This window comes from Littorina saxatilis, linkage group LG1 (genome assembly GCF_037325665.1).
Source record: "Littorina saxatilis isolate snail1 linkage group LG1, US_GU_Lsax_2.0, whole genome shotgun sequence".
Classification (NCBI taxonomy): domain Eukaryota; kingdom Metazoa; phylum Mollusca; class Gastropoda; order Littorinimorpha; family Littorinidae; genus Littorina; species Littorina saxatilis.
Genome location: NC_090245.1, coordinates 12,383,258 through 12,398,166, shown reverse-complemented (window position 1 = coordinate 12,398,166; position 14,909 = coordinate 12,383,258). Strand labels below are relative to the sequence as shown.

At 44.4% G+C, this 14,909-nt stretch overlaps 1 protein-coding gene across 1 annotated transcript in view; it reads right to left on the bottom strand.

The window, feature by feature from the left end:
• LOC138961827 (cathepsin Z-like) overlaps positions 1 to 14,588 on the bottom strand; it is a 16,171-nt gene extending 1,583 nt beyond the window's left edge. Inside the window, exons 1-7 of the mRNA XM_070333502.1 lie at positions 14,426 to 14,588; positions 12,240 to 12,364; positions 11,380 to 11,480; positions 9,501 to 9,624; positions 7,894 to 8,044; positions 6,350 to 6,425; positions 4,023 to 4,109 (exon numbers count right to left, since the gene is read on the bottom strand). Of these exons, the coding sequence (XP_070189603.1) occupies positions 4,023 to 4,109; positions 6,350 to 6,425; positions 7,894 to 8,044; positions 9,501 to 9,624; positions 11,380 to 11,480; positions 12,240 to 12,364; positions 14,426 to 14,574 (813 nt within the window). The 5' untranslated portion in view covers positions 14,575 to 14,588. The remainder of the gene's footprint in view (positions 1 to 4,022; positions 4,110 to 6,349; positions 6,426 to 7,893; positions 8,045 to 9,500; positions 9,625 to 11,379; positions 11,481 to 12,239; positions 12,365 to 14,425) is intronic.
• Between the last annotated feature and the right edge of the window lie 321 nt (positions 14,589 to 14,909).

Sequence of the window (14,909 nt, the reverse complement as noted above, 5' to 3'; positions counted from 1 at the left end):
GTTTTCTCAGATTTGTCTGTCCACAACCTCTCTATATTTACTCTCATCTCAAGACTTCTTCCTTTCAAGACCTGATTTTTTCAGATTTGTTTAGTCCTAAAAGGAAGGGGGGGGGGGGGGGGGGGGGTTCGATCGACTTTACTGGTACCGTGAAACCGAAAGTGACCAAGTCATCAAGGGCACGTATATTCCTGCTGCTCTGTTAGCACCGATCATATTTTAGAAACGTTGCACTCTGTCGTCAACAAATGTAGGAATAAAAATAGTATTACCTTCACCAGCTGTCTCCATGGAGTCGAAAGACCATCGGCCGGTTTGGCTCGCTTGTGCCATTCCTGGATGAAAATTGAAATGACCCTGGCTGCTCCGTTCTTGGCATCAATGGCAGTGCAAAAAAAGCGAATCCCGACTCCCATCCAGGATCTTTCTTCTTCTCGATCGCTCAGACAGGGACTCCGGAACTTCTGATGAAGTCTGCAGTACAGCGAAGACTCTGCAGGGTGCCGAAGATCTTCTCCTGAACTGGTGTGTCAGCAGACCATGTTTCTGCTCGTAGTTTCTGGTGGATTGGACAGTGTTGGAGGAGGTGTTCCACTGTCATGTCTGCGATGCCACAGTGGCATACAGGCGTGTCCCCAATGTGGAATTTTGAGAACATGTGATGCCTGAGTCTGCAGTGGCCGGTTCTCAGGATAAGCTGTACGGCACGGCGGCGTCTCTGCAGATGACCACTACATTGGACGATTTGGACTGGTCTCCACGTGTTGCGGCAACAAGCAGAAGAAGATACAGATAAGGTGGCGGGAGTGATGTCCCTTCGCTGCAGTGACTAAAAATACAAAACTATCTCAAAATAAAAACACAAGGAACGGTTTGTAATTGTTGATGGGTAGTTAAATTTGTGACAAAAGAAATTAAACGTTCAAATGACTTACCACCCCCCTCTGCTATGTCAGTTGCGAGTATGTCAGTATGTGTGTGTGTGTGGTGTGTGCCCGGCAGTGTGCCCGTCAGTGTGTACGGTACGTGTGTGTGTGTCAGTGTCATTGCCGGTGTGTGTGTTTACGTGTGTGTGTCACAGTGTGTGTGTGTGCGTGCGTGTGTGTGTGTGTGTGTGTGTGTGTGCCGGTGTGGATGTGTGTGTGTGTGTGTGTGTGTGTGCGTTCGTCAAGTTGTGTGTGTCAGTGTGTGTGTCAGTGTCGATCAGTGTGTGTGTGTTCTAGGCCAGGGGGGATTCCCAAGGTTCCTGGGTTCCGGAAGCCCACCTGACTCCACAAATGTACCTTTTGCCTTTTTCTTTCTGCGAATGTATGTATTCATTTGCTAATTTGTTCGTTTGTTTGTTCGTTCGTCAGTTTGTTCGTTCGTCAGTTCGTTCGTTCGTTTGTTCGTTCGTTTGTTCGTTTGTTCGTTCGGCGTTCGTTCGTTCGACAGTTCGTCCGACAGTCCTTCAGTACGTCCGTCAGTCCGTCCGTCCGTCGGTCCGTCAGTCAATCCGTTCTTCAAGTTCAGTCCGTATCAATAAATTCCTCTTGTGCAGGGCCCAATACAGGGGAGAGGGGGGGGAGGGGAATTCCTGTTGGTGGGACACCCCCCCCCCCCCCACCCAGGCCTAACTGTGGACCTCCTCCAAACGTTTGACAAATGCCCTGAAAATGGGCCAGATTGCACACAATGATTGTTTATTGTTTGCTTGTTTATTTGTTTGTTTGTTTGTTTGTTTGTTTGTTTGCTCGTTCGTTCGTTCGTTCGTTCGTTCATTCGTGGGTTGGTTCGTTCGCTCTTTCGTTCCTTCGTTATTTCCTTCGTTTATTCGTTCCTTCGTCCTTTTAGTCCGTCCGTATGTCCGTCCATACGGTCCGTCCGACAGTCTGTCTGTCAGTCCATCAGTCCGTCCGTCAGTCCGTCCGTCCTTCAGTCTGTATCAATAGATTCCTCTTGTGCAGAGGGTTCAGGAATACCCCGCAGGACCGGATCAGGAGGGGTTACCCGTAACGCCACCCCCCCCCCCCCTCCCGCCGCCCCCCCCCCCCCCCCTCCCCCCGTCCCTCCGTCCGTCCATCGATCGGTCCGTCCCTCAATCTGCCCGTCGGTCCGTCCGTCAGTCCGTCCGTCAGTCTGCCCGTCCGTCCGTCCGTTCTTGTTCGTTTCATTGTTTATTTATTTCGCACACATCATTGTCAACTTGTGGATATCCTGAACAAGGCGGTGCGCGAGAATATCTTCTTGTTTGGATAAAATAACATTTTGCTCTGAAACAAACCACACACAAATTCCACTGCTTGAGCATCGTTTCAGTCTAACCGAACTGAGGGTATACCTCATCTTCAGAAGGAGAATAAGCGACAGCATGCTCTTCTACCATATAACATGTCACGTGAGGTCGTTCAGACCGGAGTGGAGGTATATCTCCGAGGGATCAGGGTATACTTTCAACCCGCTGCACAAGAGGAGTTTATTGATACCTTATGTTCGGTCGTACCGGTGTGTAATACCTCCTCTTACACACCTCTTCTCTCCATCTCTCTCTCTCCTCCATCTCTCTCTCTCTCTCTCTCGCTCTCTCTCTCTCTCTCTCTCTCTCTCTCTCTCATCAGTCTTTCTCTCTCTCCCTCTCTTATCAAAAAGCTAGAGATTTATAGAATTGCAACAGATTTCATAAACATTTAAAACAAATTCCTGTCAGACAGACAGCAAAGTACTTATCTGAAACAATCATACTCTTGTAAGCAAACAGTAAGGTTTGGAGTACCACAAGGTTCTATTCTTGGTCCAGTACATATATATAAACGACCTACCTCTATTTGTAAAATGCATGTGTAAACTATTTGCAGATGATACTACAATTCATTCTAGTCACCAAGATCTTATCAAACTAGCAAATATCCTCCAAGAAAACATTGATAGATTACTTGAATGGTCAGAACTAAACCATATGTTACTGAATCCAAATAAAACTAAATGCATGCTACTTACCACGAGGCAAAAAAGACAAAATCTAACATCTGGATTTCCGACATTGCTAATACGAAATCAAGATGTTACCGAAGTTGATAGCCATAAAGTCTTGGGAATAACCATTGACAATAACCTGTCTTGGTCAAAACATGTAGATACACTTTGTAAAAACACATCAAAAAAATTTTTTAGTTATCAAAAATCAAACATTTTCTAGACCTTCGCACAAGAAAACTGTTTTTTTCAGGCACATATTCAGTCAGCTATTGACTATGCTTCCACAGTGTGGGACTCTGCAAGTGCAAACACTTTGAAACACTTGGGCAGTTTACATAGACGAGCTGTTAAATTAATTATTTTAAAAAATACATCTCTTTCCATGACTGATTATAAACGATCGCAAATTCTTCCTATCAAAGATAGATTTGCATATAACAAAGGTGTGATGATGTATAGAATTATGTCAGGGAATGCACCTACACTCATTGCCTCAAATTTCAAAATAAATCATTATAGAAAATGTAACAAATTAATTACCTCAACTACAAGAATTGACCCGTACAAGTCGAGTCTATCATATTCTGGAGCAATTATGTGGAACGCCATTCCTAATATAATTAAATTACGAATTCATGAAACATCATTCAAGGAATATTACATGCTGTTTCTTTTACAAAACTTATAAGAAATATTATCAAGCAGCTGGCAAAATATAACTGTACTCTCTGATTATATAGAAACATATGATTATATATAATGCATGAAAGATATTTTTTTTAATTTTTTTATTGTTTGTATACAAACAAATATTTCTCTGTTATATATATAATTTTCAAGCATTGCTAAAGAAACACAATGCATCTTAAAATGTCTTATTGGTTGCTTGACATGTTAATTATGGTAAATATGTCATTTGTACTATAGTTAAACTTATCTTCTATTTATTCTTGTTTGTTACCCCTCAATGGGCGAGGGCCGAATGAAAAAAAGCATGAATACATTGCTTATTCTGTCACCCTTGTAAAATAAATTTCAATTCAATTCAATTCAATCCTCTCTCTCACCCAGGGCTGCCCCCAGCTGTTGCGAACAATCCAGTACTCGACTCCATTCTCCACTCCCCATCCAGCCACAGATATCATGTGGTTAGTCTGTCAAAGAAATGGACACTCATCATAAGTGTATTCTCCACTAACATGAGGTAACAATGAAAATATCTTATTTATTTATTACGAGTGTCCCGCTGTTTGTCTGTCCTTCTGTTTGTTTGCCTGTCCGTTTGAGTTTCTGTCTTCGTATGTATGTCTGTCTGTCTGTCTGTTTGTCTGTCTGTCTGCTTGTGTCTAGGTATTGTAAATTATTTCTAATATGCTGACTGTTAGAAAGTGACAACAGAAAATGTGGAGAAAATGTGGAGGCCATGTGGAGAAAATGAATATTAACATGAGCAGGCAGCTCATCCCCGTTCACCATATATACTGTTCAAAAAAAGAAACGCATAGTTGCTACTTGCCAAATTTGTTTTATTTTTCGAAAAAATTAACAGAAAATCCAATATTTAGATTATTTGTTTGAAATTTGGTATGGACACAGTTGAATGCACACACAGTTCATTTGCATCTTCAAATCAATCAGTCAATCAATACGATTGGGTGCCGAGGCTGTCAAGTCAGTAGGGGGTGTGACTACCAGGAGCAGCAACAACTGCCCGGCACCTTCTGGGCATGGACTGGATCAGATGCCGGATATCTTGCTGTGGGATGGTGTCCCACTCCTCCTGAAGTGCCTGCAATAGATCGCGGTGATTTGCCGGCGCTTCTTCTCGCCTGCGCACACGTCTGTCCAATTCATCCCAGAGGTGTTCTATCGGGTTCATGTCTGGCGACATGGATGGCCAGGGAAGCACCTGGACATGGTGGTCGGTGAGGAACTGGGTGGTGAGTCGTGCTGTGTGCGGGCGAGCGTTGTCCTGCTGGAATATGGCATCCTGGTCAGCCAGAAGAGGAAGGGCGTGTGGGCGCAGAATTTCCTCCACGTATCGCTGGGCAGTTATGCACCCTTGGACGTGCACCAGGGTGCTCCTTCCAGCGGTATTGATCGCCCCCCACACCATGACGCCTCCACCACCATGAACGGGTGCCTCATCCACACAGTTGGGCGCATAACGTTCGTTTACTCTCCGGTAGACCCTCCTCCGACCATCATGTCGCTGGAGCAGGAAGTAGGACTCGTCGCTGAACCACACGTGTCTCCAGTGATTCCGGACGGTCCAGCGAAGGTGCTGGTTGCCCCACTGCACTCGGTTCTGGCGATGGCGGCGGGTGAGGACAGCTCCTCTGTGAGGTCTGCGAGCTCTCAAACCAGCTTCATGCAGGCGGTTCCGCACGGTCTGGTCCGATAATCAGTGTGGCCCGGGGAGAGCCTGGACAGAAGATGAGGCCGACAGGAAACGATTCCGGAGGTGGCGGAGCCGTATGAAGCGGTCGTGAGCAGCAGTTGTCGCCCTTGATCTTCCCGCTCGTGGCAAGTCAGCAACGGAGCCAGTGGCTTGAAACCTGACCCACAGTCTACTGATGGTGCTCTGGGACACGTGGAAGTGCCTGGCGATTGCACTTTGACTTTGGCCTGCTTGTAAACGACCCAATGCAATTTGGCGGTCTTCTCTGCTCAATCGGGCCATCTTTCGTCGCTGAATTGTCGTCTGATTTCTTTGTGGCGAACAATCCGCTTTTATGGGTTTTGGAAGACATGGTGAGAGCTCAATATTCCCCGAGGTTCACGAGATTACACTGAAGCATGACGAGTGGTCATGCCAAATGAGCAATTTTGACATTGTAGCCACTGATAACGCATGCGTCACGTGCAGAGCTCACTTGTGGCAATGGACGAAAGGTCGACGACCAGATAAACATTTTCTGCAGTTTGGTGGATATCCTTGTAGCCATATAACTAAATTAACCAAATATTACAAGCTATGCGTTTCTTTTTTTGAACAGTATAGTAGAATTCCCAAATCGGTTTCTGATAAGTTAACTGAGCCGTATGTTAATGAAGTAATTAATTGTGCAGGTTATTTTGCACCAGCGCAAAACTCTCTCTTTTTCTCTGTGTCTCTGTGTCTCAAATCTGGACATTTACAAATGTCCACGCATTTTGGGGACATTTGTAAGTTCCAGAGGGAAATAGTAAATTTACAAATTTACTGTATTGTGTAGGAAATATGTAAACGTTCTGGTTTTGTAAATGTACTGTTTTATACAAATGGATTAGAGAAAATGATTACCATGATGAATGGATGATACTGTGAGAAAATGATTACCATGATGAATGGATGATACTGTGAGAAAATGATTACCATGATGAATGGATGATACTGTGAGAAAATGATTACCATGATGAATGGATGATACTGTGAGAAAATGCCGCCTTTATAGCTGTCCAGTTCAGTTGTAGCCATTATGGAACAGCTGCACAAAGATAGAAACAGAATCACTTAAAATGTGGAGATCGTATTCGATACACATTCACGGAATCTGACCGGTAGAATAGTTTGAAGTAAGTTACCTCGCTTGATCACTATGTCTGTACTCAGACCGATTTGTGTGATAGTGTTTGTACCCAATTTAACAAACAAACAAACAAACAAACATATATATGCCCTCTTTCTCTTGAATACGTAATAGGCCTACTAGCAAATTTACGGAACGCTTGAGGGCTCCTCACAGACGACCCAGAGTGTCCCGAGTACCGCGTTGCCGCCCCCCCCCCTCCCCCCTTTCAGAGGAAGTTTACTGGGTCCAAAGGCCAAGCGGTTCGTGTTTTTGCTACAGAAAGCACATTGCCCGCCTACATAATTTATAATCTTTGAGACGCTCGATCGTTACAATGTATGCCGACGTTTAGAAGCTCTCTGAGCCTTTCACAAATTAAACCATGTGGTCATACAGGTAAGATTAGTATTATAAATTTGCGTTGGTACCGATCTGCCAGAACAATTTCTGAAAAAAGTACTCGACTGAACGCTATATGTAGTACGTCCCGGGATCCGCTCGTTTTGGGTTTAGTGCGTCGCGTAACCCCCTCCATGCATTTTTTAGTATGTTTGTTTTGGCTTCTAGAGCGTACAGGACGCAGAGACGCACGGTTTGGGGAGTCCTGCTCCTGCTCTCCCTCTCTCCCTCTATCCCAACCCCTCTATCTCTCTCGCACACACAGACACACAGGGACACAGACGCATACAGCGACACAGACACAGACAGACAGACAGACAGACACACACACACAGACACACACACACAGACACACACAGACACACACACAGACACTCACATACACGAACGGCACTGACACACACACACACACACACACACACACACACACACACACACACACACACACACACACACACACACACACACACACACACACAATCACATACACGCACACACACACACACACTCACACTTCCTCTTCTTCGTCCCACGTTTACTCATGTGCACGAGTGGATGTGTACGTGTATGGCCCTTTTTACCATGCCATCCAGTCAGTCATACGCCGCTTTCGGGGGAAGCATGCTGGGTATTTTCGTGTTTCTATAACCCTCCGAACTCTGACTTGGATTACAGGATCTTTTCTCTGCGCACTTGGTCGTGTGCTTGAGTGTACAAACGAAGGGGGATAAGGCACTAGCAGGTCTGCACATAAGTTGACCTGGGAGAACGAAAAAATCTCCACCCTTAACCTACCAGGCGCGGCCGGGATTCGAACCCGCGACCTTCCGCATTGGAGGCCGATGTCTTATCCACGAGGCTACTGCGCCCGTCACACACACACACACACACACACACACACACACACACACACACACACACACACACACACACACACACACACACACACACACTCACACACCCCAACCAACACACAAATTCAGACCTGATGGGTCCGTTAGCAAAGACTTCTGCCATGATGTTGGTCCGTCCAGTGACATCCCCATAGTCCGCCACCCGCCACACTGCGTGCTGTCTGATCACAGTGCAGCTGTTTCCAGGAGCGCACGTGCCGCATTGGTTGAAGGGTTGACAGTCTGCCACACAGAGCTCACAGCTGTCATATACGTCAATACCGTCCTGATAATATGACATTTGTTTGTCAGTATTAATCTGATAGACTATTGAATACGCTTGCTGTACAGCAGCAGCATCAACAACAACGACAACGACAACAACAACAACAACAACAACAACAACAACAACAATAATAATAATAATAACCACCACCACCACAACAACAACAACAACAACAACAGCAACAACTATAACCACCACCACCACGAGGACGACAACAACAACAACAACAACAACGAAAACAACAACAGCAACAAGAAAACAACAAAAACAACAACAACAACAACAACAACAAAAACAACAACAGCAACAAGAAAACAACAAAAACAACAACAACAACAACAACAACAACAACAACATATCAGAATTCAATTTATTCTCATTAATACAATCTACAGATAAAGTTAATCCTACAGGGTAACGACCTTTATGTCTATTTTTTCACCTGCAACTGCAGATGTGTAGACTATTGCACCTTTTAACCTTTCACTGGAAAATCAACCCGGTGTCTCAACAGTTCGGGGATGAAAATGGGTCACTGCGCTGAGTGTAACAGTGTTAGCAACAAAACAACACAAACTTGAAGGGACTTTGCCCGCTGAAATGGCCTTAAAAGGTTAACGGTTTTGCTCGGGGTTGGGGTAAAAACACCACACACCATGCATGTGTATTAATAAGTGTTTAGATTTCTTTTTCGGTCGTAACAGTATGCCGGGAAACAGTGCAGAATGTGTGTATTCACACTTGTTCACATTCATTTAATTAAATTATTGTCGTAGTTGAGAAGCATTTTGTAGTAACTCGGTACACGCCAGGTCTTAGTTAGGATTTTGTTAATGTCACTCTAAGTATTCTTCTTTACTTCAAAAAAGTTGTCGCTGGCATACAAGCTATATATATATTCGACAACAACAACAGCAACAACAACACCAACACCACCATCACCACCACCCCCACCACCACCACCACCACCAACAACAACTACAACAGTAACAACAACAACAACAACAACAACATGTTGTTGTTATTTGTACTACTCTCTTTCGACCTTGATTATAACGCTGTCATAAGGGCCTCCCTGGATTTCTGCGCTTCATAAAAAAAATCATAAAGTATTACTATTTTTGACAAAATGTCATCAATTAGAAAAAAATTCCTTTCGGTAGGTTTTTGAGATAGGCTCTGCACACACACACACACACACACACACACACACACACACACACACACACACACACACACACACACACACACACACACACACACACACACATACACACATACACACACATAACCTAGGGAGACAAACCTCACCCTCCACCCTCGTTAAATCATTTAGTCAAGTATTGGCTGAATGTTAAAAAAAATAATTAAAAAAATGGCTGCACATGTATGCACAGCGGGAGTCACGTGCACCTTGTTCCTTGGCCTGGTAGTTGTTGCACGTCTCGTCAGGGATGCCTGTCTCGTGCGCGTACTGGTAGACCCCAAGGTCGTTGCCGCCATTGCACGATCCCGTCAGGCCGCAGTCCATCACCTCCTGTCATAGTGACCAACCCATAGACGATGTTCGAAAATAACTCTGTCGAGGATATGAAAGAGTGTATACTCTTGCTTCTAGTGAGTCAAACTTTCCCACGTGACATTCTAGACCATTCACTAGCGAGGGGTGTGTCAGTCTGAAACACGTGGACAAGGAGCACGTGTAGAAAGCTTGCCTCACTTAAAGCAAGGGCATTCACTCTTTCACAACCCATACAAACCCGCCAGAGTAATTTCCGGAGTTCGTCTATTGTGCAAGTGCTGTCTTCGTCTATAATTGAAGCAATTTGTTTGTTCGTTCATGGGCTGAAACTCCCACGGCTTTTACGTGTATGACCGTTTTTACCCCGCCATTTAGGCAGCCATACGCCGCTTTCGGAGGAAGCATGCTGGGTATTTTCGTGTTTCTATAACCCACCGAACTCTGACATGGATTACAGGATCTTTTTCGTGCGCACTTGGTCTTGTGCTTGCGTGTACACACGGGGGTGTTCGGACAGCGAGGAGAGTCTGCACACAAAGTTGACTCTGAGAAATAAATCTCTCGCCGAACGTGGGAACTCACGCTGACAGCGGCCAACTGGATACAAATCCAGCGCGCTACCGACTGAGCTACATCCCCGCCTTTTTTTGAAGCAATAATAGTGACCGTCATCTTCTGAAGTCGTCTTTGTGGTTTGGAGGAAGGAAAACGTTCTTACGAATAAGTGAACAGTTTAGATAAGCTAAGTGATCCCCGTTCATTATTATTGGTCTATTGTGTATCTTGGTCGTCCAATTCAAAGATCAATAGATGGAGGTTCAGGTGATTTTCCGTTTTGTCGAAAGTTTGACGCTCCATAAACTTACCTTTTATGTGTGCGTTCTTAACTTGTCTGAAATCGTGTTTTGGGATATTGCCAAGAACTGAACTGTATAGAATTTGTGTCCTGATTGTTATCTTGCAATCCGTCTATCTGACTAAAGTTGTGGTATCGTTTATATGCTCGCCAAGAGTCAACACCCTTGTTTCAAAGAAAGAGAGACATAACACATTGCAATACGCTTTTTATGCTGCTTGGTAACTGCCCCTATAATGGTTTTACCGGGAGGACGTAAATCAACATTCATTATAATCGTTATTCCGCACGTCGTTTGTGTATTAGGCCACTTATAGAGCTCAGTAAAAACCCACTCGTGCAAAAATATGAGTGAACGTGGGAGTTTCAGCCCATGAACAACGAGAAGAAGAAGAAGAAGAAGAAGAAGAAGCAGAAGCAGAAGCAGAAGAAGAAGATAAAACTCAGTGGCCGGTATAGTCGAAGGAGTCAAGAAATCGAATTAATAATGATAATAAATCACTTTTCTATTGCGCAAGTCCCGAATTCACAGCTCCAAGCGCTTTACAATTCCAATAAACACACACACACACACACACACACACACACACACACACACACACACACACGGGCACACACACACACACACACACACACACACACACACACGGGCACACACACACACACTGACACACACACACACACACACACACACACACACACTGACACACACACACACACACACACACACACACACACACACACACACACACACACACACACACACAACGACATGACACAATTAAGAGGTATCAATAGTGGCATGACTTCTCTTGAATCACATTACTGTGTCTGTGAGAAGTTGTCCGAAAGATTGAATAGAACTGCAATAAATGGCGATGAATATTTCAGTACGTGGTGGTCATCTTTCTTACCTGTGCGGACAGGTAGGCGGGAGGCCAGGCGGCTTTTCTTTTGATGTTGAAGCGGTCAGCCAGGGCACTGGTGGCACTCATCCCCCAACACGAGGCGCAGACTGTGCGGGGGACAACATTAAAGATACAGTGTTACCTGCGATGTCAGGCCCCTCCGATGAGAGGACACCTCCCTCGAAAGGACACCTTGTTTTGTCCTTTTGCCTATAACCTCGACCAAAATACACCTGTCATGAAAGACCACCTGAAGATACAGTGTTACCTGCGATGTCAGGCGGCCCCTCCGATGAGAGGACACCTCCCTTGAAAGGACACCTTGTTTTGCCCCTTTGCCTATTACCTTGACCAAAATACACCTGTCATGAAAGGCCACCTGCAATATAGGGACACTTTTTGCTGGTCCCAATAAATGGTGTCCTTTTATCACAGGTAGCACTGTTTCACCAGGGCTCCCACTTTCCCGCAAATTCGCAGTAATCGGAGAAATGTGAAAAATGAACAAACTGAGAATAATCAGATTTGCGTCAAATTGCAACGTTTTGAGTGTACACTTTTTTTGGTGGTATTCCCCTAGAATTTCAGGGATTAAAAAAATGAAATATTTTGCGCTTTCCTATAGCCCTGTTATCACAATGAATTATAGTCGCTGTGTTTCTCTTTTTGATTTTATTACCTTAATTGTCATTGTTAGCAAAACAAATGTTCCGTCGCCGTCGTTTCGTCTACGAATGCCAAAAGTTAATAGCAGAGATAGTACATTTATCAATAAGATGTTGATGCTTCGGTGGTTAATTTCATTTTTATCGTTATTACCGTTGTTGTTTAAAGCAACGATACGAGCAACGATTCTTACAACTCACAGTTAGGGATGTGCTGGTTTCTTGTAGGACTGACGTAGTTTGTGCCACTGACGTTTCTCCAGTCCCAGGTTTTAGGCAGTTGGGCTGCGTTGAATCCTGGCTGCTCATGGGGTCTTGGGTACGTTCTGCGTGTGTACAAATATGTGACTGTAACTACGCCCCCTCCCAGTCTGTCTCGTTCTGTCTGTCTGTCTGCCTGGCCTATGTCTGTCCTGCGTGTGTACAATATGACTATAACTATGCCCCCTCTCCCTCCGGGTATGTTTCCTCTGTCTGTCCTGTGTGTGTACAATTATTATGACTATAACTATGCCCCTCCCCCTCCGGGTATGTCTCTTTTTGTCTGTCTGCATGTCTGTCTGTCTGCCTGTCCTGTGTGTGTGTGTGTGTGTGTGTGTGTGTGTGTGTGTGTGTGTGTGTGTGTGTACAATATGACTATAACTATGCCCATCCCCCTCCGAGTCTGTCTCTTTTTGTTTGTTTGTCTGTCTGTCTGTTTATCTCTCTCTCTCTCTCTCTCTCTCTCTCTCTCTCTCTCTCTCTCTCTCTCTCTCTCTCTCTCTCTCTCTGGACGTGTTAGTATTCAAACCAAAAAACAAAAAGACTGCCAACGTTTCAATTTTCAGAATCAAAAAACAAGAAAGGCAAGTTGTTGGAACGTCTGTTTTTGACAAAAATACGTTACATTCACAAATATATATATGTGTTAACTAGATGATTACCCGCTTCGCCGGGAAGAAGTAGAGCCGAATACCCGGCCGTCGCCGGGGACCCGGCTTTGCCGGGTGTACGCCGGCATCGCCGGCGCACGAAGGAAGGGAGATCTAAAATTAGTAACGTGCAGTGACCTTCTAAATATAAACGTACAAACGGGAATATCGATTGACGCCAGCGCACGAAGGAAGGGAGATCTAAAAATAGTAACGTGCAGTGAAAAACGAAAATCGGTTCAGCGCTGCGCGCTGAGAGCACGTGTTGAAATATCTCATCGATCAGATTGTGTCCGGGGTCTCTGTCAATAAGCCCACCAAATTTGAAGCAGATCCATCGAGAACTTTGGCCGTGCATGGCGATCAATCACACACACACACACACACACACACACACACACACACACAGACACAAGTCGTATATATATATAGATATTCAATTGAGTAGGCCATTGCCCGTACTAATCTTTGACTTTGTCTTCTCCTTGCCTTTCTAGAGTCTCTTCAAACTTGTTTTCACCCAGTGCATAAGGCCCAAAAGAAGAGAATGTCCGTACTTATAAGTGCAGTAGCTTATCTTATCTCAAAAGAATTAGACTAGCACGCCACTTTCGTATCTGATCAACACACATGCATGCAAGTTATCAGTATTCACTGTTGAGATATTTCTATTCCTTTGACCATACAAAGAGACTAAAATTTAGAACACGAAAACAACAGCTTTTCAGTAAAGACTCCAAGAAACTTAATTCCTTCAAATTCACACACGCACCGGATCACACGCTCATGATGTATTTTCAGAGAGAGGGAGAGACAAAGAGAGACTGAGAGAACTGAACTTTATTTAAAACCGCCGAAGGATAAAGATTTAAGGTTAGGCCTTTTCTTACAATCTATCCTTGAGAGAGAGAGAGAAGGAGAGAGAGAGAGAGAGAGAGAGAGAGAGAGAGAGAGAGAGAGAGAGAGAGAGAGAGAGAGAGAGAGAGAGAGAGAGAGAAAGAGAGAGAGAGAGAGAGAGAAAGAGAGAGAGAGAGAGAAAGAGAGAGAGAGAGAGAGAGCGAGAGAGAGAGAGAGAGAGAGAGAGAGAGAGAGAGAGAGAGAGAGAGATTGATTGATTGATTAAACTTTATTACAGAAGGATGGAGATTTTAGGCGTTGCCTAGTCTTACAATCTGTCCTTGCTAACTAACATGAATACAAAACAGACATGAAAACATTATAAGAGCAAAAGAGGTTGACGGCAAAAAAAAAATCGTACATATGATAATAAATGGCATTTAAAGGCAAAGAAAAAGTTATAGTATTTGATACTATTAAATACAATAACAGCAATAGAAATATGAGAGAGAGAGAGAGAGAGAGAGAGAGAGAGAGAGAGAGAGAGAGAGAGAGAGAGAGAGAGAGAGAGAGAGAGAGAGAGAGAGAGAGAGGCTCGAAATCAGACTGAGAGAGAGAGAGAAAGAAAAAAATGCTGACCTCACTCCTGTTATATTTTTGAAGTCTTTGATGTAGCACGGACGTTCTTTTCCATCCTTGTCGGTGAGATACTTGCTGGGTGTATATGCAGCTGTGGCACACACCAAGAACGAAAGTACATACCAGCGCTGCCACCCGTTGGCTGCCATTTTGTATTGTCACATGATCAGTCATGTGACCAGATCAAAACAGCTTTGGGGCCATAAACGATGCGTGCACACACACACGCACACATGGAACATTCATCATAGTAATAATACCAGACGTGTTTTTACACCCCCGGTATAGGGGTGTGTATAGGATTCGGTCGATGTGTTTGTTTGTTTGTTTGTTTGTTTGTGTGTTTGTGTTCGCATATAGATCTCAAGAATGAACGGACCGATCGTCACCAAACTTGGTGAACAGGTTCTATACATTCCTGAGACGGTCCTTACAAAAATTGGGACCAGTCAAACACACGTTTAGGGAGTTATTGGTGGATTAA